General features: G+C 30.7%; 6 protein-coding genes across 6 annotated transcripts; 4 read left to right on the plus strand and 2 right to left on the minus strand.

Annotated features, from left to right (window-relative positions):
• Positions 1 to 679: 679 nt before the first annotated feature.
• On the plus strand, positions 680 to 2,276 carry BX663DRAFT_520976 (inorganic pyrophosphatase). The gene is made up of 7 exons (XM_051529178.1): positions 680 to 865; positions 932 to 1,047; positions 1,114 to 1,233; positions 1,304 to 1,517; positions 1,588 to 1,715; positions 1,809 to 1,894; positions 1,962 to 2,276. Exons 1-7 carry the CDS (start codon positions 739 to 741, stop codon positions 2,122 to 2,124), a joined length of 954 nt encoding a protein of 317 aa, XP_051379443.1. The 5' UTR covers positions 680 to 738; the 3' UTR covers positions 2,125 to 2,276.
• A 1,657-nt stretch (positions 2,277 to 3,933) lies between these two features.
• Positions 3,934 to 9,840, plus strand: BX663DRAFT_520979 (multi drug resistance-associated protein MRP). The gene is made up of 16 exons (XM_051529179.1): positions 3,934 to 4,080; positions 4,141 to 4,193; positions 4,260 to 4,383; positions 4,477 to 4,596; positions 4,669 to 4,926; positions 5,013 to 5,122; positions 5,181 to 5,261; positions 5,346 to 5,403; positions 5,482 to 5,608; positions 5,723 to 5,886; positions 5,958 to 6,206; positions 6,264 to 6,329; positions 6,398 to 9,229; positions 9,298 to 9,366; positions 9,438 to 9,547; positions 9,605 to 9,840. Exons 1-16 carry the CDS (start codon positions 4,012 to 4,014, stop codon positions 9,717 to 9,719), a joined length of 4,605 nt encoding a protein of 1,534 aa, XP_051379444.1. The 5' UTR covers positions 3,934 to 4,011; the 3' UTR covers positions 9,720 to 9,840.
• An 890-nt stretch (positions 9,841 to 10,730) lies between these two features.
• BX663DRAFT_520983 (uncharacterized protein) lies at positions 10,731 to 11,159 on the plus strand. Its single transcript, XM_051529180.1, has one exon. The coding sequence runs from the start codon at positions 10,770 to 10,772 to the stop codon at positions 11,031 to 11,033; it is 264 nt and encodes an 87-aa protein (XP_051379445.1). The 5' UTR covers positions 10,731 to 10,769; the 3' UTR covers positions 11,034 to 11,159.
• A 1,404-nt stretch (positions 11,160 to 12,563) lies between these two features.
• Positions 12,564 to 15,539, minus strand: BX663DRAFT_441044 (ATPase GET3; the record flags this gene model as incomplete). Its single annotated transcript, XM_051523431.1, has 7 exons — positions 12,564 to 13,682; positions 14,265 to 14,353; positions 14,410 to 14,548; positions 14,612 to 14,961; positions 15,026 to 15,068; positions 15,176 to 15,339; positions 15,431 to 15,539. The coding sequence occupies 7 exons, from the start codon at positions 15,537 to 15,539 to the stop codon at positions 12,564 to 12,566; spliced, it is 2,013 nt and encodes a 670-aa protein (XP_051379446.1).
• A 2,061-nt stretch (positions 15,540 to 17,600) lies between these two features.
• On the plus strand, positions 17,601 to 21,054 carry BX663DRAFT_441211 (uncharacterized protein; the record flags this gene model as incomplete). Its single annotated transcript, XM_051523443.1, has 8 exons — positions 17,601 to 17,642; positions 17,809 to 18,024; positions 18,125 to 18,358; positions 18,425 to 18,634; positions 18,707 to 19,988; positions 20,052 to 20,446; positions 20,530 to 20,932; positions 20,999 to 21,054. 8 exons carry the CDS (start codon positions 17,601 to 17,603, stop codon positions 21,052 to 21,054), a joined length of 2,838 nt encoding a protein of 945 aa, XP_051379447.1.
• A 588-nt stretch (positions 21,055 to 21,642) lies between these two features.
• BX663DRAFT_418818 (uncharacterized protein) lies at positions 21,643 to 23,658 on the minus strand (the record flags this gene model as incomplete). Its single annotated transcript, XM_051522377.1, has 4 exons — positions 21,643 to 22,068; positions 22,150 to 22,252; positions 22,333 to 23,458; positions 23,547 to 23,658. Coding segments are annotated over 4 exons (1,767 nt in total), but the record flags the coding sequence as incomplete, so codon positions are not given.
• Positions 23,659 to 24,007: the final 349 nt, after the last annotated feature.

The raw sequence follows: 24,007 nt of genomic DNA on the forward strand, positions 1-24,007 counted from the left end.
AATTATAGAAAAGATCTAGTGTTCTGGCTCAAACAATTTTATTAAAATAACCAAGTTTTTTTTTTTTTTTTTTTTTTTTTTGAAATGCCTCCCCATCAGTTATAAATATGGAACTGTAACACAGATAGACTCTAAGCTAAAGCCATTTATACAACAATAACTTACTATAAACTACCTTTTTTTTTTTAAGAAAAGAAAAAGAGGGGGTAAGAGAGGGGAACATGTCTATAATTAGTAGTAACAAGTTTGACAATTGTTCTGCTGGTATGGTAGATGAATAAATACAGGAGAAGAAGAAGAAGAAAAAAAGTATTTATATAAAAAAAAAGAAAAATATTCTCGAAGAAAAAAAAATGCTACGTCAAGATGACAGCTGCCTTGGAAAATACCAGAAGTTTAAAGGGGAAGTAATGTGAATGGACAGGAAGAAGTATTTTTATTTATTTTTTATCCGTACAGGAGATATTCTGTGGCAATGAATAAATAAAGTTATCATTACCTGTACTTAATTCTGGAATATCAAGCACGCTTTAGAATGTACGATCCAATAAAAAAAAACTTCCCCGTGTCAAAATGCTTAGAGTGGCGGATAGAAGCAATTTTTTTTCTCTCTTCTCTTTTTTCTTATAAATAAAGGAAACGTGTGTTCAATATTTTTACTATCATTCTTCTTCTTTTTTTTATTTATTTATTTATTTATTTATTTATTTATTTATTTTTTCTTTTTAGAAATACATAATGAAATTGTTTAGTCTATTTTCTTTACTTATCTTTGGGTATTTTATTCCTACCTCTTTAGCCTCTGATGATATCTCACTTCGAACGATTGGTGCACCAAATACTTTAGATTATAAGGTCTATTTCGGTAATTTGACTATCCATATACATATTTATCTTTATAATGAGTAATAATACAAATGGATATGTTTAGAAAAAAATGGTACTATTATTTCACCATTTCATGATGTGCCCCTATTTGCTGATAAAGAAAAATCCTTATATAATATGATTGTTGAAATGCCTCGATGGACAACTGCTAAAAATGAGGCAAGTATTTGTACATGTCTATGTCTATTTCTATTGTATTCCTTATTAGCTTTCTTCTTCTTCTAGATTAATAAAGAAACACCACTAAATCCAATTATGCAAGACGTATCGGATGGTAAGCTACGATTTGTACATAATTTATTTCCCTTTAAAGGTTATATTTGGAACTATGGCGCTTTTCCTCAAGTAATAAATTACACTTTTTATATATATATATATAAATTGATGATATTCATCTATTGTTGTTTCTTCTTAGACCTGGGAAGATCCTAGATATATCTCACCTTATACAAATTCCAAAGGTGATAATGATCCAATTGATGTGGTCGAGCTTGGCCAAAATGTAGCCACTGTAGGTGAAATCAAACAAGTTAAAATTTTGGGTATTATTGGATTATTGGATCAAAATGAAACTGATTGGAAAGTTGTAGTGATTGATCATGAAGACCCATTAGCAGAAAAGTTGAATGGTATAATACCTGATCAAAGAATAATGATAATATTAATATCTAACGTTTTTTTTTCTTCTTTTTTTTTTAGATATTAATGACGTGGAAACTTATATGCCTGGTTATTTAAACGCAACTAATTTTTTTCTTATAAATTATAAACTTCCAGGAGGAAAGAAAAAGAATGAAATTGCATTTAATAGCACTGCACAGCCCAAGGTATGTTTCTATAAATATGAATAATATCATTTTAAGGAGTAATATCGAATCTAAACAAACAAACAAACAAACAAACAAAAAACGTACATGCAGGAATTCGCTACTCATATTGTATTAGAAACTCATGAGCTTTGGAAGGCTCTTGTTAATGGTACTACAACTGAAGATGAGATTCAAACGTAAGTCACCATTGATAATGATTACTAAAATGATATGAATGAATTTGATGTATATCATTCAATATAGGATAAACACATCTGTTGATGGATCTCCATATAAAACTACCCCAGATAATTATACAATCGCTAGTATTCCTCAAAACAATACACTTCCAGCTGCTCCAATTATGAAAGAAAATGATATTTGGTACTTTATCGATACCTTACAAAACAGAACTGAAGAAAATTAAATAGATAAATAAAAAGAAAAGGTTTTTTTTTATGTCTGTGTATTTCAGTATTTTAAAAATTGTGTAATATACAAAGCTAAAACAAAATAAAATGAAGGCAGTTTTGGATAACAAAGTCTAGGACATTTATTCAATAATTAATTATATCTACCCATAATACATAACATCTTTATATCTACTATAAATTTAACAAAAAAGTATAATACTTTTATAACTATAAATGAAACGATAACATAATGTAATAAAAATAAAAAATGTGGTATTAGTCAGAAGGACTAAACATTCTCTTTTAGTATTTAGTTGAATGTTTAATAATATAAACACATGCTTCTATTTTATTTTATTAATTAAAAACAGTTGATTATCTCGTTGGCGTACTAGAGTAATAATCTTACCATAGATTTGATAGATAAGTTTCTATGTAATTGTATAGATTATTCGTAGATTAAGCCAATTTGTAATTAAATATTTTATGTAAATTTGCATTTGTAAAAAAGGTCAATCGTACCTACTAAAAAAAAATAGATAAATGTATCAAGATAAAACTAGGACTCTATTACCTGATCTCGATGTTAATAATTGATAAAGATATAAATGACCATCTTTAACAGGAAAGCAGCTTTCTAGAAGAATTAGCGCTGTATCTTTCCTTGTTATATAGTTTTATTAATTCAGTTATAGATAATTTGAACAAACATAATATGTATCTCTTGTTATTAGCTTATTTCAGACCCACCCACTCACCCTAAACACACAAAAGAAGAAGAAAAAAAATTAAAAAAAGGAACTGGAATTGTTTATGACTCTTTCTATATTTCCCTGATTGAAATATGGTCGTAATTCTTACAATTAATAATAACATACTTACTTCAAGAATGGATCAAGTAGCTTATAATATAAATGTGGCAATTTGCTAAGAATGTATATAATATGCATAATTGTTTTAATAATAATATGAATTGTAAAAAAGTTCAATATATTAACTTGGCTATATAGAGCCGATAGTATCATAGACATTTATACCTCAAATAGTATTATCAGTAATTATATTTCAAATACATTAGTAGATTACAATAGTTCTGATAATATCAACCTTTTTTTTTCGATCACATTAGTATAGAGATAAAGGAGCTACTTGTACATAATTTGTTAATTAATCTCATTATTTTCCATATTAAATCTCTAAAATATAGGGAAAATTTCAAGCCCTATCCGCTGTCATTTTCTATTATACTTTTATATCGACATTATACCTTTTCATTACGACTGATGAATATATAAATGTGCATTCTTGATATTAGCTAATGTTACATCTAAAGAAGTACGAAGAGAAGAAAATATGGCTAGGCATAATCCAATATATATTTTATCTGATCTAATATTAATTTTTTAGTAATATATTTGTATATGTATATAATCAGTGTTTTAACAATAAATGGTATTATTATTATGAAAGCTTGAAATTTAATTCTAACTTAAAAATAGTTGATTAAACAAACATAACTTTTTTTTTGTCTGTTTCTTCAGATTATGTAGAGTAATGAAATACGAAGACTTTATTATAACGTATAAATGTCTAAAGTCAATTTTAATCAGATTTATATAATTGAGGAATTTTCATATATTGATTATTATAGCTTGTTATTTCAGCATAAATATGAATTTGATTTATCAGATTTACCTAAATTGAAAGTCCGTTCTCATAAGTCCTGAGCCTTGAGCTTTTTTTTTTTTTTTTTTTTTTTTGGAGTCAGAAAAGACTTGTTTCATTTTTTTTTTAATTTTATTTTATTCTCAAGAGCTTTAGTTTTTCTTCTTCTTCTTCTTCTTCTTTCAATATATTTCTTACCTATTGTGTAAACCATCTCTTTCTTCATCTCTAAAAGAATGGATGATCAGTGGGTTATCAAGGGCCACATACTGGGGCAGAAAATGTGCTATAATCCAGAGGGCTGGGTATAATTATTGAATAATAATTTTTATTTATTTTTGTATTAATAATCCAATTTGTTATAGGGACCTTATTCAGCTATTAGAGAGCCTGACTTTACACCATGCTTTGAAGACACGTAAGGATAATAAAAAAAATAGAACTGACTTACTGTACGGGTTTTACTTACTTATTTATATATTAGTGTTATCTTATTAATACCCTCAATTTATGTCTTCATTGCTGGATCTATTCGTATCTGGAATTTATCGAAGAGACCATCATTATCTAAAGATTTTACAAGGAACTGGCTTTACTTTATTAAAATGGTATATTTGCAAGATATTTAGTGTGTAACTTGTGCTCATTTCTCTCTCTCTCTCTCTCTCTTTCTCTCTCTGTTTGTTTGTTTGTTTTGATAGACAACTCTGCTTATCCTCTTGTTCTTGTCGATGGCAAATTTATTATTCTCTATTCAAGAAGCATTTGCTATTATTGATAATGCTCAAATTTTAGCACAAGGATTTAATGTGTTTATTTTGGTAAATCAGTTAACGAAAAAAAAAAAGGGTTAGTATATGTATTTAACCTTAATGTTCTATTTTTATTTTTAGGTATTCGTCATGATACTCCATCATCTGGAATATACACGCAATAAGGTTTCATCTGGCGTTCTATTATTTTATTGGCTTTTTGATATTATTGTGGGATCTATCAAATTAAGAACGATGATTATCAGTCACGGAGAGACAGGCAACCATCCTGACCATTTCGCAATGTACTTGATAAAATATGCTTTGAGTGTTATTATATTTATTTTAGAAAATGTATCAAGACCTAAAAGTCAATATATTATATTAGAGGAAGATGAGGTAGTATATACATATAAGAGCCCCTTCCTCTTGATGTACATGTTCAAGTTTATTTTGTTATTTACTTTTTTTCTTTTTCTTTTTAGATGGTCTGTCCTATAGAAAAGACAAATATTTTTGGTAGACTAACATTCAGCTGGATGACTCCATTAATGCAATTGGGTTATAAAAGTCCTTTAGTCATGGATGACTTATGGTAAGACAAATAAGCTTGTAACAAGGTAGAGGAAGTGGAAAATAACAGTAATCAATAGGAATTTAAGACATGATGATGAAACTGCAGTTATAAGTCAAAAATTCCAAAAGAATTGGAATAAAGAATTACAGAAAGAAAAGTAAGTTAAAAATAATAAAGAAAAAAAAACTTGACTTGATTTCTATGTAGAATTATTATCCATTCATCTAAATATTTAATATAGGCCTTCTCTTTTCCGAGCTTTATTTAAGACTCTAGGTGGTCGATTTATGTTTGCAGCTGTAAGTTCATAAGACATGCATGTTGTTATTATTGTAATAATAGTCTTATATTCGCTTCTTTTCTTTTTTTTTTATTAGCTATTTAAAGCAATTCAAGATATTTTACAATTTCTTCAGCCTATTTTGTTAAAGGAGCTTATGGGTTGGGTTGGAAGCTATTTAACTGATAATCCAGAACCAAGTTACAAAGGTGTTTTTATTGCAGGTAAAGTTTAATGACTGAATTATTATTATTATTATTCTGTATCTAGCTTGTGTCCTCTTCCTATTCTCCCGCCCCCTTTTTTTTTCCACCACTAACTAAACAACTTGTATATAGTTTTTATGTTCATAACTGCATTCACACAAACTATGTTTTTGCATCAATATTTCCATCTTTGTTTTACAACAGGTATGAGAATCCGTGCAGCTTTAGTTACAGCAATTTATCAAAAGACACTTGTATTAAGTAACGCTAGTCGTCAACAATCTACGGTCGGAGAGGTAATAATAATAATAATAGTAATAATAGGGCTTACAACAATAAGATTGATTACTAATATGAATGAAAATAGATTGTCAATCGTATGAGTGTAGATGCTCAACGTTTGATGGATTTGTGCACCAATTTTCATATTAGTTGGAGCGGTCCCTTCCAAATTATAATTGCGCTTTATTTATTAAGAAAGACAATGGGACCTAGTATTTGGGCAGGTGTAACTGTTTTAGTACTCGCTGTACCTATGAATATGCTTATTGCAAAAACTATGCGTAAATATCAAAAGATTCAAATGGGCAATAAAGATGCAAGAGTTAAATTAATGGTAAAAAAAAACCAAAAAAAAAACGGAAGCAAAGTATTAATGCATTCTATTTATTAGAATGAAATTTTAAATGGTATTAAAGTTATAAAGCTTTATGCATGGGAGACACCTTTCATTGAAAAAGTAAGTTATAATATATATATATGCATATATGTATCTCTAATTTATATATAAATAACTGTATTATATAGGTTAATTTTATTCGTAATGATTTGGAATTAACCATGCTTAAGAAGATTGGCTTATTAGCAGCTATGCAGACCTTCACTTGGACCTCAATCCCCTTTTTCGTCTCCATCCTTACATTTGCGGTCTACGTCTTTACGTCTTCCACACCATTAACAAGTCAGATTGCCTTTGTTGCCATCTCCTTATTTGGTTTACTTCAGTTCCCTATGGCCATCTTTCCTAATGTCATTACATCCATTATTGAGGCCTCTGTCTCCCTTTATCGTATTGAAGATTATCTCTCTAGTGAAGAAATCGATCCCTTGGCTATTAAACGAGAAGATTTTAGAAAGATGTCTAACTGGAATCCCAGTATCCCCTTGGTCGAGGTCAGACAAGCTGATTTCAAATGGAATAAGCATGATTCTAAAACGGATCTAACTAATATCAACTTGGATGTTAAGAAGGGCCATCTGACAGCCATTGTCGGTCGTGTCGGTTCTGGTAAATCAACGTTGATAAGTGCTATTTTAGGTGATAATGTCAAAGTGGCTGGTGATGTAACGCTACGTGGATCTATTGCCTATGTTCCACAACAGCCCTGGATCATGAATGCTACCTTGAGAGACAATATTGTTTTTGGACTTCGTTGGGATCCTAACTTTTATGATCAAGTCCTAGAGGCTTGCTCTTTAAAGCCAGATCTTAAAGTCTTGGCGAATGGTGATCTGACAGAGATTGGTGAACGTGGTATTAACCTATCTGGTGGTCAAAAGGCTCGTATCTCCTTGGCTCGTGCATTATATGCTCGTGCGGATATCTATTTATTAGATGATCCCTTGAGTGCCGTTGATGCTCATGTTGGACGTCATTTGTTTGACCATGTCATTGGTCCTAATGGTTTATTAAAGAATAAGGCACGTTTATTAGTTACACATGCAATTGCATACCTTGATAAGGTTGATCAGGTCGTCATGCTGCGTAATGGTAAAATTGAAATGAAGGGTACCTATGACGAACTCATGGAGGAAGAGGGAAGCGAATTGTATAAGCTTGTACGTGAATTTGGTAACCAATTGCCTAAAGAAGAGCTGGGTATCATGGACAATGATGATACAACCGCTACATCCTCTGTTGTTGATGAGGAAGCATTAGAGGCTATGGAAGGTGAACTCTCTGCAAGTCTTGGTCACTGTGAGGAAGAGGCATCTATAAATCGAGATATGATGCGTCGTCATGCAAATGAACGTAGAGTAAGCTTGAGTAGTTTGATTAGTGAAGTATCCACACTCAGACGTGGCTCGATTGCATCCTCTATTTTCAAGAGTCAACGTAACGGGAGAGGAGGTCATGTATCAAGAACTGCTGGCCAATTGATAACAGAAGAAAAGAGCGCTCAAGGGAAGGTATCCTGGAGTGTGTATCAACACTATGCTAAAGCTTGTTCTACGGTTGGAGTCATTGCCGTCTTACTCCTTCAGTGCTCCTCTCAAGGTGCACAGGTTGGATCAAATATATGGCTTAAATATTGGAGTGGCAAGAATTTAGAAGAAGGTACGAATCGTGATATTTGGCTTAACTTGGGTATTTATGCTATTATTGGATGGTCTTCTACGATTTTTGCCTTTTCACAAACGATGATTATGTGGGTCTTCTGTGGTATTCGATCTGCCCGATTTCTTCATAATAGTATGTTGAATACCGTTCTAAGGACACCCATGTCCTTCTTTGACACAACACCTTTAGGCAGAATTTTAAATCGCTTCAGTAAGGATGAACATACGATTGATGAAGTGCTACCTAGAAACTTTAATATGTACGTTCGTGTCCTGGCTCAAGTTCTTGCCACGGTCCTTATCATCACTTTTTCAACGCCTTTCTTCTTAATTTTGGTTATTCCGTTAGCCTTTGTTTATATGGGTGTCCAAAAGTATTACCTTGCTACCTCTCGTGAATTAAAGCGTTTAGATTCAGTTGGTAAAAGCCCTATTTACTCCCATTTCCAAGAAACGATTCAGGGCGTCTCAACAATTCGTGCTTATGAACAACAACGTGTATTTATCTATCAAAATCAACATAAACTAGACACAAATCAGCGTACTTATTTCCCATCCATTTCCTGTAATCGATGGTTGGCTGTTCGTCTCGAGTTCTTGGGTTCAGTCATTATATTTGGCTCATCCTTATTTGCTGTCTTTGGAGTCCTTTATGGTTCTAAATCCTATATTGATCCTGGTCTTGTCGGTTTAAGCGTTTCATATGCACTTAGCGTAACGCAAGCATTGAATTGGGTCATTCGTTCTTACTGTGATATTGAAACAAATATTGTTTCTGTGGAACGAGTCAAGGAATACATTGATTTGCCTCGTGAAAGATACGAGGCTACTCGAACTGTAGATCCTATGTGGCCTACAAAGGGACATATTGAATTTAATGGTTATTCAACACGCTATCGAGAAGGACTCGATTTCTGTCTTCGAGAATTATCATTTACGATTGCACCTAAAGAAAAGATTGGTATCGTTGGTCGTACAGGTGCAGGCAAGAGTTCATTAAGTTTAGCACTTTTCCGTATTATTGAAGCAGCTAAAGGAAATATTCTAATTGATGGTATTGATATTTCTTCACTTCGACTTTTTGATCTTCGATCAAGATTAACCATCATTCCACAAGATCCAGTCCTGTTTGCTGGTACAGTTAGAGAAAATTTAGATCCTTTTGGTACACATGATGATGTTGAAATTTGGCAAGCTTTAGAAAATGCACATTTGAAAGAACATGTTGCAGCCATGGAAGGTCAATTGAATGGTGTTGTAATAGAAGGTGGAGATAACTTTTCAGTTGGTCAAAGACAGGTACAAATATGAAATAAAATGCAAATGTCTTTTTGTTTTAACTTTTTTTTTTCCACCTTTATTAATAGCTTATTTGTCTTGCCCGCGCTTTACTTCGTCATACAACAATTTTAATCTTGGACGAAGCTACAGCAGCAGTAAGTATTTATTCTCATTTGAATTTTAATTATTAATTTTTTTTTTTTTTTGTATTTTTATTTTTCACTAGATTGATGTTGAGACAGATGCTATTATTCAAGAAACTATTCGTAAACAATTTGCAAACTGTACAATTTTAACCATTGCTCACAGAATTAATACTGTCATGGACTCAGATAGGTAAAAATTCCTTTCCTTTATAAATATACTTGATATTAATTCTTATGAAATATATAGAATTCTTGTATTGGATAAGGGAATGATTGCTGAATTTGATTCACCAAAGAATTTATTGACAAACAAAGAATCTCAATTTTATTCACTTTCAAAAGAAGCTGGCTTAGTTGATTGATAATTAGATTTTTTCCTTTTCCTTTCCCGAACCCTTTATTTCTTTTTATGTCATTAAAAATAAAATAAATATTTATCATGATATGAAACAAGCATTTTATGTAAATAAAAAATATAGTCATGCAGCAGCAATAAAAGAAAATGTTACTTTGAGAGTTGAATGTTTCAAAAATAGAAACACTTTTTATCCTACTTTTGCATCTCACGTGAATAATAATAATATAAAAAAAATTAATTTTTTTATATAACTTCTTTTTGGTAAAGAACAAAAGAACTAATGTAGATCCCTTCTTCTTCTTCCTTTTTTTTTAAGAAAATATTTTAACCCTGGAATATACAAAATTAGTTTACTTGGAATAAACAAAAATAGGATTATGATGATGACAAAAAAGAAACAAAATCAGACATGTATAAATATAGTATTGCTCCCATGTTTCGTTCTAATCTGAAGACAGCAATATTAAAGGAGAAGTTACTAAAAATAATTTTAAAAGCACCAATAAGTAGTAATGATGCAGTAGTATTATTCTCATCAAATAATATCGTTCTTTTAAAAATAAAAAAATAAAATAAAATAAAAAAAAAATTTTCTAATATTAAAGCGTCTTTATTACTTGACATGTAGTGTAGCAAATGAACAAAATAACGCAAGTACTATTCATCTTACTTGGTTCAGAGATATTTATTCTTTTTTACTGTATATTTTCTCTTATAGAAAATTGTTGTGCTTAATTAAATATATTCAACTAGAAAAATACAACAAAATATTCTCATATCTAACTCTCTTTTTAAAAAGACTCTCTTATGTAATTAAAACTAAGCTAAGTCGGAGATATTATCTTACCTTCCAAAATAAGTCAATTTGTCTATTCTAAGCTTTTGTTACTTAAAATAAAAGTAAGACATACTATAACAACAACAAAGAAGATAATCAATAATACTTTTTTTTTTTTTTTTGTATATAAATAGAGAGCCATTTTTACTATTGTTTGGTTTTCTTCTTATTATTTAATTAAATAGCATAGCTCTTATAACTTCAACTTATATTTAAATGGCTTTTACTTCTCGTACTTTCTCTCTCTTTATACTCATATTCGCTGCTTTGGTGTGCTTAACTATGGCTAGTCCTACTATAGCTAAATCAAAATCTAAAAAACCATGCACATTTACATTCAATGACAATTATAATACAAGTGGTTTACCTCGTAATATTTTCCCTAACCTTTCTAAACTTAAAGGCAAGTGTACAGACAACCTCCATGATGGTATTCGTTATCTTCGTGAACAAGGTTCTGGTAAAAAGATGCCCAACTAAAAAAAAAACAAAAAAACTCCGGTTCCTATATGCTTCTTGCTTGGTTTTAAATGTAACATTACATATAAATTGTATATAATATAATAAATATAAATTTATATATATTTATTTCTGTATATTCCTGCTTAAATAAATAAATTTTGAATTAAATTTCGAAAGTAAATCAAGTTTTTTTTTTTTTTAAGGTTGTTGGTACTAAATAACTTTATGCAACGTATTAGTGAAATAAACTCAAGTTACAGTAAACAGTGTCTCAAAAGTATGAATGCTAATATGTATAGTGAATATGTATTTATAGTCAACAAATAATCGAATAATTACATTTCTAGAACATAGCTTCATTATTTTATTTTATTTTTTTAAATTCACTGCTACTCAATAAAAAAAAAACAGTTAACTATGTGCCTTCATTACCTGTCAGTTCTAGTCGGTCTTTTAAAAATGCCATGTGACATATTTTTAAGATTTTGTCCATGTAAAAAAATGATATCACAAACTTTATTTTTATAGAATTAATATCGCTACTTGATAATGGATTCTTACCTTGTATTTGTAATATATAGTTTAAATAGTAGCCTATATATATATAATTTATTATTATTATTATTATATGTATACAAACAAATATATATGTGTATATATATTATATTATATATAAGTATATATATTCTATTTATAGGTATATATATTATACAAATAAGTACATATTATATATATAAGTATATATTATATATAAATGTATATATTATATATATAAGTATATATTATGTACATATAAGTATATATTATGTACATATATGTATATATTATATATGTATATGTTTGTATATATCCCTGGTTAAAACCTTTCCAGAGCCTATTGATATGTCTCTTTTGTTAGCCCTTTGTGAATAATGTCAAAGTTTCTTTATTATTATTATTTCTTTTAGTAGACAATGCTTCAATATAAATACAGTAGACTGCTTTTTATCCTTTTGTTGCATGGCTTTGAATTTGAAGCCTACTTTTTTGGTTATCTGTTTATCCTATTGAACATCATGGGCTAGTTGAAGGATATTTAAAATGATCACCTAAAGGTGTATCTCACTCTTGCTCACAGTATTTCATATCTCTAGTCCGTATAAACCCACGAGTATTATTATTGAATATAATATGCTTTCTAATCAACAATCTAAAATCAATTTCTTAACAAGCTTACTATTTGTAGAGTCTTTCCAGTTACTACTTTAGCTAGTAGACATAGTCTATTATTCTTATCTCCAGCAAAAAATATCACTTTCTTACATTAATTCATTTGTTCTAATAATCATTAACCTTCCTCTCTCTCTCTCCCTCTCTTTATTTTTATTTTTATTTATGTATTTTTTTCCCCCTAATAGTGCATAAACGATAGATTTTAAACAAGGTCAATATAACATATAAAATATAGGTCAAGTTTTTAATTTGCGATAAATAGAAACTACATATGTATATGTCTAAGCAGAATAATGATAAATAAAGAAACCTTTCTTTTCTTTTTTTTTTTCTTTTTTATTGATGAGCACATTGCACACCAGGACCTGAACGCATATGTTCCTCATCTTCTTCGTATACATTATTGGCATTAGACTTTCCTTGATAACTATCAGCATCTTCTAAAACTACTTCGTCAATATGCTTATTAGGAGTAGTCTTCTCAATGTCAGGTACAGAATGACGAGGAGGTAAAATATGCTCTAATTGTAATAAATTCTCTGGGTTTGTCCAGTTGGATGAAGGGAATTCGACTGTGAAGTTTAGAATGATATTACCATAATTATCAATACGATAGATAGGCATACCCTGTCCTGTCAAGAGCTTAACACTGTTTGGTGTAATCACCTCACCAGGTAAAATAGTCACTAAAAGAACACGATCATCAAGATGAGGTATTGCAAACTGACCTCCTGCCAAAGCAGATAAAAGATCAATATTAGCCTTATAGACCAAATCATCACCTTGACGAGTAAAATAAGGATGAGGCTTTTCATCCAAAATAATGATAATATCACCAGGAATAATGCCAGGTGCTTGATCTCCTTCACCAGAAAATACAATCTTTTGACCTCCACGCATACCACGCTCTACATTTACCTCCAGAATCTTTCGTTCATTCACTATTTTTTTACCCATACATTGAGTACAGCGGTCTTTTTCATTGATAATTTCACCACTACCTTGACACTCAGGACATGTTTGTTGTATTTGTTGAATCATGGGACCCATCTGACGCATGATAATACGTGTACCTTGACCACGACACCCTTTACAGACCTGTACCGCACCGTTCTTTCCTCCTTTACCTTCACATGTGTTACAAATAATATTCTTTTGAAGGGCTAATTTACTTGTCTTTCCAACGTAGAGGTCTTCAAGAGTGACTTTGAGTTGATGTACCATATCCTTTCCACGACGAGGTCCTGCACGTTGACCACCACCACCACCTACTCCGCCAAACAACCCTCCTCCGCCAAATAATTGAGAAAAGAGATCTTCGGCATTCATTCCACCTTGTTGTTGACTATTCAATCCTTTTTCACCATACGAATCATAAATTCGTCTTTTTTCAACATCAGATAAGACTTCATAAGCATGAGACATTTCCTTAAACTTATCTCCTGCTTGAGGATTCTATAATAAAAGATGAGGGAAGAGGGAGAGGGGGATTAGATGATGCGGAGATCATTAACAACATTTGTCTTACTTTATCCGGATGGTATTTTAACGCAAGCTTTCTATATGCTTTCTTCAAGTCATTTTCAGTTGCATCTGGACTAACACCCAAGACATCATAATATTTTGTCTCAACAACCATTGTTAACTAATGATGGGGTTTAAAAGTTGATTAGTGAGGGGAAAATTAATATTTGAAAAAAAAAAGGGGAACGGGAGCGAATATAAATTAAGTTGTAGCCAATAAACAATTACGTACTCCTTAAAAAAAGAAAAAAGCCAAAGCCAATAAGCTTCAAATATACAGAAAAAAAAGCTTATACTTCTTTTAAATAATGCCACTATCCTTTGCTTGACTAAACTGTTATTAATAAATTCCTCCTTGTTCTTTATATATAAAGAAATAATCTATGATGGAACATCTTTATTCAAAAAAAAAAAAAATTATTTCTTTTCTTGATATGGTTCAACCAACATCTTGGAAAACTCTTTAATTTCTTCAACACCACGTACTTCTCTAGTTAATAAAGGCATACGAACAATATGGAAGTCTTCATAAAGGTCATAAATTTGGTCCAAATACTTTTGTTGCATTTTATGACGAACAGTACAATGCTCACAATTAGAACCTAATTGAATAATTAGTTGGTGAATAAGCATGGAGAAAAACAAGTATATAATTTACCTTCTTTTGGGAATAACAATTGATTAACAACAATATTGTGTGTATCAATATGATAAGAAGTTAATTCTTGAATCATACGTTCAGTTTCGTACAAGGATAAAAATTCAGAAATACAAACACAAACAAAAGTAGTTGTATTCTAATTAATGAGAGTAAATAAATAATTACTTTTCCAATTTGTTCATGTAATAATTGAACTTACTGGATCTTTAAATTGATTATTAACTTCAGTAATAACTGAACGCATTTCTTCAAGTTTAGAAAACATATCTTCTTGATTTGCGTTCATACCCATCATACCAGATACTTGTTGAACCATAGGTCCGAAACGACTACTAAGCCCACTAATCTTGGCTAAAGCCTTTTCAAGTACTGTAGGGAAAGATAAGAAACGAAGTGTATGGCCAGTAGGTGCAGTATCAAAGACAACAACAGAGTATGACATAGTTTTTACTTGCTTCATAACTTCTGCAAAGCCCATTGCTTCATCTACACCGGGAATGGCATAAGCTAAATCTTGCATCATGCTTCCCATTGGATTATTTTGATCAGCTAAAACAAGTTATTTAGCATATTCCTTTTTTATATTCATCAGGTAAAAAAAAAAATAGCTTACATTGTTCAATCATTTCCTGAATACTTGAAGTAGGGTCAATTTCCTATATAATTAAGTTATTAATAATCCGAGCCCTTTTGTTGTTGCTGTTGTTTTGTGTGTGTGTGTGTGCTCATTTTTATAAAAAGAAAATAAAGGATTGGTTTATACCATTGCATAAAGATTATTAAAGCCATTAACAAGTGTAGCTTCCTTGGAAAACTTTTGTCCAAACGCGTCAGACAAGTTATGAGCAGGGTCAGTTGAGATCAACAAAACGGAGTCGCGAACTTTAGACAATTGAACAGCTAAAGAACAAGAAGTTGTGGTTTTACCTACAAGAAAGAAGTCGAGTTGTTATATCTATTTGAACCATCAAATTGAAAAAAATAAAATAAAATAAATAAACAAGTAATTTGACCTTACCTACACCACCTTTACCACCAACGAAAATCCAGTGGAGAGAGTTTTGGTCTAAAATGTTTTGAAGGGTGGGTTCAAGAGGCTGAAACTCATCATCTGACATGTCTGACATTTTTTCTTTTTTTTTTTCTTTTGTATTGCTGGTATGGAAAGAAAAAGAAAGATTGTGTAGTATATTTCAATTGTAATTTATATGAACTGCGCTATGATTGGTCAATATTTGACTGTTAATTTTTATATAATTCATGGCAATTAAAGTATTATGTATTGCATGGTTGATTTGTAAGTTTATAATATCATCAATAATAACGCGAAAAGGATTAGCACATTTCAATTTTATTATGTCTACTCTTAATATGATACATATAGACTTGTATATGCTATCTGTGAATTGATTTTCTTTAGACTAAATATCAGTATTCTTTTTGCACTAAAATCTAGAGTCCAAAAGGCTTCTTTAAACACTAATTATTTGCACATTTCTGACCCCTCCCCTCCTTTTCTTTTTTTTTTTTCTTATTTTACAATTCTGAATCAAACAGAATACTAACATATTCCAATAAGACAAAATATGCTGCTTCAGTAAAGTTCTGAGTAACGAGTAGCAAAAAAAAAAAAAGAATAGATCAAATAACACGAGCAATCGTAAATGGCTTCTTATGCAGATATGTTGTTGACTTAATAGCATTTCTTGTTAAATTGTTATAGGCAGTACAGAGCAGAATACAAATGAGTGTTCATTTGTAAACATTGAATAAAATGGTTTCTAGTAATATGTATGTAGATATAGAAGGAGCAGTTTATTAGACTTGCTTGACGCGTCGCTACTAGAGAACACACCTTTTATTACTTTTGAAATACAAATTGAGTATATAAAAAACAAATAGATTTTTTTAGGTACAATTCTTATAGTATTTATGTTTGCTAAAAGTGCTAAAATTTCTTCTATTCCTTTATCCTACTTATTTTTTTTTTTGAAATGGAAGGTAATAAGCTTGAATTCTCTTCAAAATAGAATTCAAGATTGACTAATTAGTTTGGAGCATTTTATATTCTCTTTCTTCTATAACATATTCCTCCTCATATCATTATCTTCATTATTTGAAAATAATGTTAAAGTCTTGCTTTTTTTCTTAAAGAAAATAAATAAAAAAGAATGACCTATTTTAGCCGCTTATAGTATACTAAATAAAGTTAAACTTGCTTCAGAAAAATGTAAATCATTTTTATACAATTCATCTAAAAATGCTCAAAAAATCCTCAAATTGAAAACGGATCAATGATTTCATTATAGCGCTTTTCCTGAAATAATAACACATTTTTCTTATTTTGAATATTTTATTTAATCAACAAAAAAAAAATCCCCTTTTATTTTGAAAACATTGTTATATAAAAAATGATAACAAGTTGTAATATGCAGCATTTGTATCTATTATTTGGAAAGACATTTGTTTATGAAAATAAGTTTTCACATTAATTATTAATGTGTTAAATATTTCAATTCATTTTCGTAATTTTATCCTTTTCAAAGTTAAAAAAAAAGCAATTCATAATTTATGACAACTGTTGCTAGTTCTTCGAAACATAGCCAATAACCAACTTGGAATTTTTACAAGGGGGTTTCTTTTTTTTTTAAAAAAAAAAAAAATAAAAAAAATAAAATAAAGAAAAATGAAAAATGAATACTCTTCCAAAGTAAAGTCAATAGTCTAGACACTAACTAAAAAAAAATCAAAAGTTTATCAAAATCAGTTTTATAGTTGTAGCAATATGTTTATTCTTTATTAAGAAAAAATTACACTTAAACAGACACGCATTTACTTTATTTATAATTTACTATAAATAATATTTTCAATTATGAAATTATTCACGTCCTCCGGGCTTCTTTTGAATTTTAATTTTTTTTTTCTTGTGTCGTAATACAGTTTTCTTTTCCTTTTTTCCTTTTTTTTTTTTTTTTTTTTTTTTTTTTTTTTTTTTTTTTCAATATATACAATATACTGTAGGGAAATAGAAGAAAAAACAATATACCAAAAAAGCAAAGCAACTTGAAAATATGTCTTTTGTTTTTTCATTTTGTTTTGGACAAGTAGATAAACTACCCACTTCTTTAACCTGTCAAATAATCGTAGAAGGATCAAATCTTACATTAATTGGTCAACAAGACAATGTCATGGCAACAAGAACCGAGATATTAAACTTATATCCTACTAAAGTAAATATCATTCCTTATTTCATCTTTATAAAAAAAAAAAAAAAAAAAAAGAAGGCAGCTTCCCATTTATAGTGATTCATTCGACATTATTCTTTTTAATATTGACTTATAAATATATTTTACTGATCGATATCAATTCTTTTCTATTATTATTATTGAATAATAGATTCATTTAAATTTAAAGATCCCTGATCAAGATTGTAAGAAATTAAGAATTGAATGTGAAAAAATTGCAAATGATACAAATACAACCATATCAATAACAGAACCTGTTCCTCAATCTTCTTTTGCTTCTCAAAATACTGTCAATATTCACATTACTGGTATACCCGACAATGCTGAGCTTGCAAGAGTTAGAACATTAGTCATGTTGGATAGTTTGGTAAGTTTAAATTTAGGTTATTATTATTATTATTATTATTATTATTATTTCGGATACTGAAAATTTTTGTGTGTATTTTTTTTTTTTTTAAAAAAAATAGTCTGAATTAGATGTAGATACTGTCGCTATTCCATACAAGTTACATCACTTATTATGTGGAAGAAAACGTACTGGGATTCAATCTATCATAGAAGAAACAGCTACATCAATCTATTTCCCTTCACTCTTTATATTTGAAGCAAATGACGATTATTCTCCTGTTATTTATATTACAGGTGAATCAAATGAAGTGACGCGCGTGAAAGAAATGCTAAGAAAATTAGCTTCACAAAAGGTTTTCAAAAAAAAAAAATTTTTTTTTGTTAGCTTTGCTTACCTATTATTATTATTATTATTTTAGGCTCAATCTATGTATCATAAGGATGCTGTACTACACCCTAGAAAATTAAATTGGATGCTACTACACCGTAAAGACGATTTAAGAAAGATAATGAGAGATAATGGCTCTTTTATTTCATTTCCAAAAATGGGGACAAGCAATAATGTTGTTACTGTTTATGCAGAGAATAGAGTCAATGCTGAGCGTACACTTCGTTCATTGCATTTTTTGGTAAATATAAACAAACAAATATGTTGTATTGATTTCTAAATTATTATTATTATTTTTAAATTTAATTTAAAGGCTTGTAGCATTTATGAAGCATGCTTCTATTTTAATCGAGATGCTGCTATATATGGTATTGATAGTGCTCATGCCTTCTTTAACTCAGTTGCAAACGTGTCAGCTCTTGTATCTCAATTATCTCAAATTTCAGGAGCTGAAGTCAGTTATAGACCTGATACAAATTGTATAGAAGCGTTTGGTACCGAACGTGCCATTCGTAATGTATACCAGCGTTTACACGATATGACATTCTTAAAAATGCTTCATCAGAGTACAGTATTCAATGTCGAATTATCAAATGATCAACGTGAATTCATTAGTGGTAAAAAGAGTGGAAAGATCAATAAGATCATGAAGACTTCAGGTGCAAAAATTAAGTTTGTCCCCTTTAGTGAATATAACTTTATTATCGAAGTTGAAAGTAATAATTTTAATAAGGCTTTGGATGGATTAACACTCTTACAGGAAGAACTACCTGCCGAAATTTCATTCTACGTACCAGAAGTGTACCACAAGCGTATTATTGGTGTTGGCGGTAAAAATATTCAACGCATCATGAAGAAATATGGGGTCTATGTGAAGTTTTCAAATGCAGAGGAATTTGCTGCCTTGGGTGGCTATTATGATAATGATGATAATGTAGTTGCAAGAACACCCATGAAAAACCAAGTCAATTTGGAAAATTTAAGAAATGCTGTGATGGATTTAATTAATCCAAAGGATAGAGATTGCGTTGAACAAGTACTTTACGATATCCCCTTCTGGCTTCATCGAAAATTAATTAAAGACCAGACTGAGTTCTTAACCGAGATGACCAAAAAGACAAACACGCGTATTATTTGGCCTGATAATGAGCTTGCAAATGATTCTTTAACCCTAGTAGGTCCAGAATCACAAGTTAATTTAGCAGCTCAAATGGTTAGATCCATTATACCTGAAGAATATGATGTTCATTTACCTTATTCAACTCATCTCAAGTCTGTTTTAGAATCAGATTCATATAAGGAAGTAGTTCAAAAGATAGCCAAAGATTATGACGTCAAAGTAGAGTTGAAAAAGAAGAGAAAGAATGAAGATGAAAATGAAGGTGATAAAGTAATTGCTTTTAAGCTAACCAAAGGAAACTTGGATCGTTTAAATGTCTCTCTGGAAACATTAATTGGATATTTGAAAAGTCAACAGGTTAATTTGTATGATGATAGTGCTATTATTCGTCAAGCAGCAAATGTTCCTCGAGTAGCCAATAATGGTCCATTCCCATTATTTGATAATAAAATCATTCCATCTGCTTTACCATCAGGTAATTCTTATACATATGCGTATATATAGGAATAAGGACTTAATTCTTATTTATGATCATTAGATTTGGTTTCTCCTACTCCATCTGCTTCATCTTCTCTCTTGACAGATTTCCCACAACCTTTAGCTTCAGGATTAAATAGCGGCTTAAAAAGTTATTCACTTTTTGATTACCCTAATTCTGCTAGTAGTAATGCATTTGAAGCATCATGGAAGAACTTTAGAGATATCAACTCATCTCGAACTGCTGAAAATATTCGAGCTATTTTTGATTCCCCTGACGCTAATAAACCTGCACCGCCTTCTCTTTCTCTTGTTTCCCCACTTAATTTCCGTACTGGATCACCCGCAGGTCAAGGTGGATTAGATATTTGGTCGAACCCACCTCAACAATTCTCTTTGAATGGCTTTGTTGGAAGCCCACCATTGTCTGGATTAGAGTCTAAACCACACTCTATAGTAAGTATACTAGATCAATTCATCTTTCTCTCTTTTATTTTTGTATTTGTAGTTTTAACTTTTTATTGTTATTATTATTTTAGCTGTATCCAATGGATCAAAGTAATGCCTCTAATAATGGTTTTTACCAGCCATTAGGATCGAAACCTGACTTTAACAATACCTACGTTGTACCTACATCATCTACTTCTACTGGTAGTAATAATAGCTCTATGCATTCAAATCAATCGATTCCAGATATCATGTTGGATTCTTCGCCAAAAAAATCAGGCAATTTACCCTTTCAGATCAATAACTATATTCATACCCAACCTCCATTGATTTATCCATCCTCTACAACAGCACCCAATAAGCATATATCGTCGTCAGCAGTTCAATTTGCATTACCTCCTGCTTCAGCAACTGTAAAGACAAGTACTAAAGAATTAGATTCATCATTCCCTGCTCTTTTTTCATTAAATCATTCATCCACTGATGAAACTGTTCGTAAGTAATAATAGATATACCCTCCTCTTTTATATATTAACTTTTTTTTTATATATATTTATATAGTAGTTCAAAGCTTATTAAATAACATGTCAATAGGTCAATCCAACTTGACACATTAGATTCCTTTTTTTTTATTGAAAAAAAAAAAAGGGCAATAATTTAGAGTACAATCATTTCCTTTTTTTTCTTCCTTTATATATGTATATTTGTATATAAATATATTTATACATATATATACATATATAACATTATTCTATATATTATATCAACTTTTTTTTTTCATTGCTTACAATTATCAAAAAAAAAAAAAAAAAAAAATACCTTTATGTATATGCATGGTGTATATATATTTATAACATCTACAGTTATTATATAGATAATAATGTTTATTTTTTTTTTTTGTCTTTATCATATATCAAGTATAATAATAATAATAAACGAAAAAAAAAAGAGAGAAAGAGGGGAATAGTATGCATGTTATGTTATTTAAATAATCATGTATGATAATTTTATAATTTGGCTTCCTCTGAAGGAAGTAAGGAGATAGGCATCTCAACTTCTAAGCCACTTAATAAGAGTTGAGCAAATGTCTTCCCTTGCCTATCAATAGTTAAAGAACTTAAACCACCACCTCCTAATGAGCGAGTTAAGACGAAATTAAAGGCATGAACGCCAGGTAATTCATATCGTGTTACGCTTCCTTTACAAAGATGCTTCATGTAATTCGCCACCACCTCTTCAGTGATTGAACGTTTGATATATGGCCAATAAGCAGGGTCACGAGCAATAATGCCAATATTACAAACATCACCTTTATCACCGCTTCGACCATAGGCTACGTTAATCAATTGAGTCCCCCTTTTATTTTGTTTCCCTTCTTCATCAAGAGATGAGGAGGATGGTTCATCATCATTATTAGGTGATGGTGGTGGTATGGGTCTTGGTTGACTATACGTTTCATTTCCATCCCAGGAGCCCCAATCAATTGATTTAAGCTTACCATGAGGACCGACAGTATAACTTGTGGTGATCTGAGTTTTAGAAATAAGGAGAGGGAAATGGACCATGTTGGGAACAGCCTTTGGACGTCCAGATCCACCACCCGTAATACCAGGCGCCATGCATGTAGCCGACTTGGAGCGAATAAAGTAAGTAAATAATAATAATAATAATATTAGGTTTTTAGATTAATTAAAATTCGTATTTTCACTTACAGGAATCGTTTCCAGTGCAACAAGACCTAAAGCCTTAGGGTCGTCATGATGAGCTGTTAATCTTAACACAACTTCACGAGTATGACTTGTAGCTGAATATGGACTATATATGATATGTTAACAAATATGATAAAAAAAAAAAAAAAGAGGGGAGGAACAGAAGAAACAAAGTACTCTATTTACCCATACAGGGATTCAGCACCGATAGGCTCAATATTAACATTTCTGAAATCTTGAATACCTAATTCTTGATACATATTACGAACACGTTGAAGAATGGCCTCCCCTACAGCGATTGCCTTCTTTCTCGCATCCACACCACCAATTAATAATTCACCTGTCAATTTCCAACCGTCTAAAAAGATACCTGAACATTTAAGATAAGGTGTAGGTTGTAAACCTTTAGCACCTTTCACTAATACACGATTATGACCCACTTGAGATAATGTGACTTGACGCATATCTAAGATGACATCAGGTAATAAATAGAGAGCGGGATCCAAGATTTCGTATACGAGTTGTTCTGCAACCGTAGCAGGAGATACAAGGCCACCTGTCTTGACAGGCTTTGTTACAATAAAGGAACCTGAACGATCAAATTCAATAATAGGGTAACCCATATTTGAATAACCTCCATAAGGCGATTGTGCCACTAAATGCCAGTCTGTGAAATTACCACCTGTAGCCTGACAGCCACATTCAATGATATGACCCGATAAAGAGGCTGATGCTAATAAATCATAATAATCTGCCGTCTTACCTTCTTCCCAACCATACTCATACATTAAGGGCCCTACTACTAATGCAGAATCAACTACACGACCTGTCACGACGATATGAGCTCCCTCCTTCAAGGCAGCAGCGATAGCATGCGAGCCCAGATAAGCATTGACTGAAAGAATAGGTTCGTCTTTACTAGGCAATCGATCTGCTTCCTTTGTATGATCAACGGTTGAAATAGGGGAAAATGAGTGAATTTGGTTATTAAAGGTAGTAGTCATAGTAGCCAACGAGGTGTGACGATAGCCGCCTTCTTCATTGCTCTTTAGTAAATCATCCCCTACAACAGCTGCTACTGTTACACCTTGTATATTCAACTCTTCTAATAGAGCCTCGATGGCCTCCTTACAACCGATAGGATCTAATCCACCTGCATTTGTCACCACTTTTGTACCGTTCTTGATCAAATCTGGTAAAATTTTACTCAATACAAGTGTTAAAAACTCAGCAATGTAGTCGGTGCCTTTATCTAATTTTCCAGTCATAAGACGACGTTGACGACGAGCAGCAAGAATACCCATTGTAATTTCTGTATAAAAGCATGTTATTATTATTCATTCTTTTTTTTTTTTTTTTTTTTTTTTTTTTTTTTTTTTTTTTTTTTTTTTTTTTTTTACCAGCTAAATAATCTGCTACAAGATAATCCAAGTTCTCTCCTTCATGTTGAACTAATTGAACTGCAGCTGCAGTAGAATCTCCCCAAAATGCTGAATAACAACCAATACGAACTGGACGATCTTGGCGAGCCATATTTATAATAATAAAGAATAAAAGATGAAAAATGAAAAATAGACGCCTTTTTCTTTTTCTTATAGTACTACTTAAACTTTTTTTTTTTTTTTTTTTTTTTTTCGGCATTAAATAAAAATGAAAGTGTAAGTAGTGGGAAAGGCACATGATGTGACTGTATTCATTGAATATCCTTAATTCGGATAATGCATGTTGCATAATAATAAGATTTGCTGATATAGCTTCAGTATAGTACTCCTATTTCAAACTTTTTATACCAAACTGTAATAAGCAATTTGATACATTCAATTTGATAAAAAAGAAAAGAAAAAAAAAAAGGCTAACAAAA

The sequence above is a fragment of the Cokeromyces recurvatus genome (assembly GCF_025118155.1).
Source record: "Cokeromyces recurvatus strain NRRL 2243 chromosome Unknown BX663scaffold_30, whole genome shotgun sequence".
NCBI classification, from domain to species: domain Eukaryota; kingdom Fungi; phylum Mucoromycota; class Mucoromycetes; order Mucorales; family Mucoraceae; genus Cokeromyces; species Cokeromyces recurvatus.

Coding starts and splice junctions, on each gene's coding strand:
- BX663DRAFT_520976 (XM_051529178.1), top strand. CDS start 739: ATGAAATTGTTTAGTCTATTTTCTTTACTTATCTTTGGGTATTTTATT. Junction 1,716..1,808: donor ATAGCACTGCACAGCCCAAG/GTATGTTTCTAT, acceptor ACGTACATGCAG/GAATTCGCTACTCATATTGT. Junction 1,895..1,961: donor ACTGAAGATGAGATTCAAAC/GTAAGTCACCAT, acceptor CATTCAATATAG/GATAAACACATCTGTTGATG.
- BX663DRAFT_520979 (XM_051529179.1), top strand. CDS start 4,012: ATGGATGATCAGTGGGTTATCAAGGGCCACATACTGGGGCAGAAAATG. Junction 4,927..5,012: donor TTATATTAGAGGAAGATGAG/GTAGTATATACA, acceptor TTTTCTTTTTAG/ATGGTCTGTCCTATAGAAAA. Junction 6,207..6,263: donor ATGCAAGAGTTAAATTAATG/GTAAAAAAAAAC, acceptor TCTATTTATTAG/AATGAAATTTTAAATGGTAT.
- BX663DRAFT_520983 (XM_051529180.1), top strand. CDS start 10,770: ATGGCTTTTACTTCTCGTACTTTCTCTCTCTTTATACTCATATTCGCT.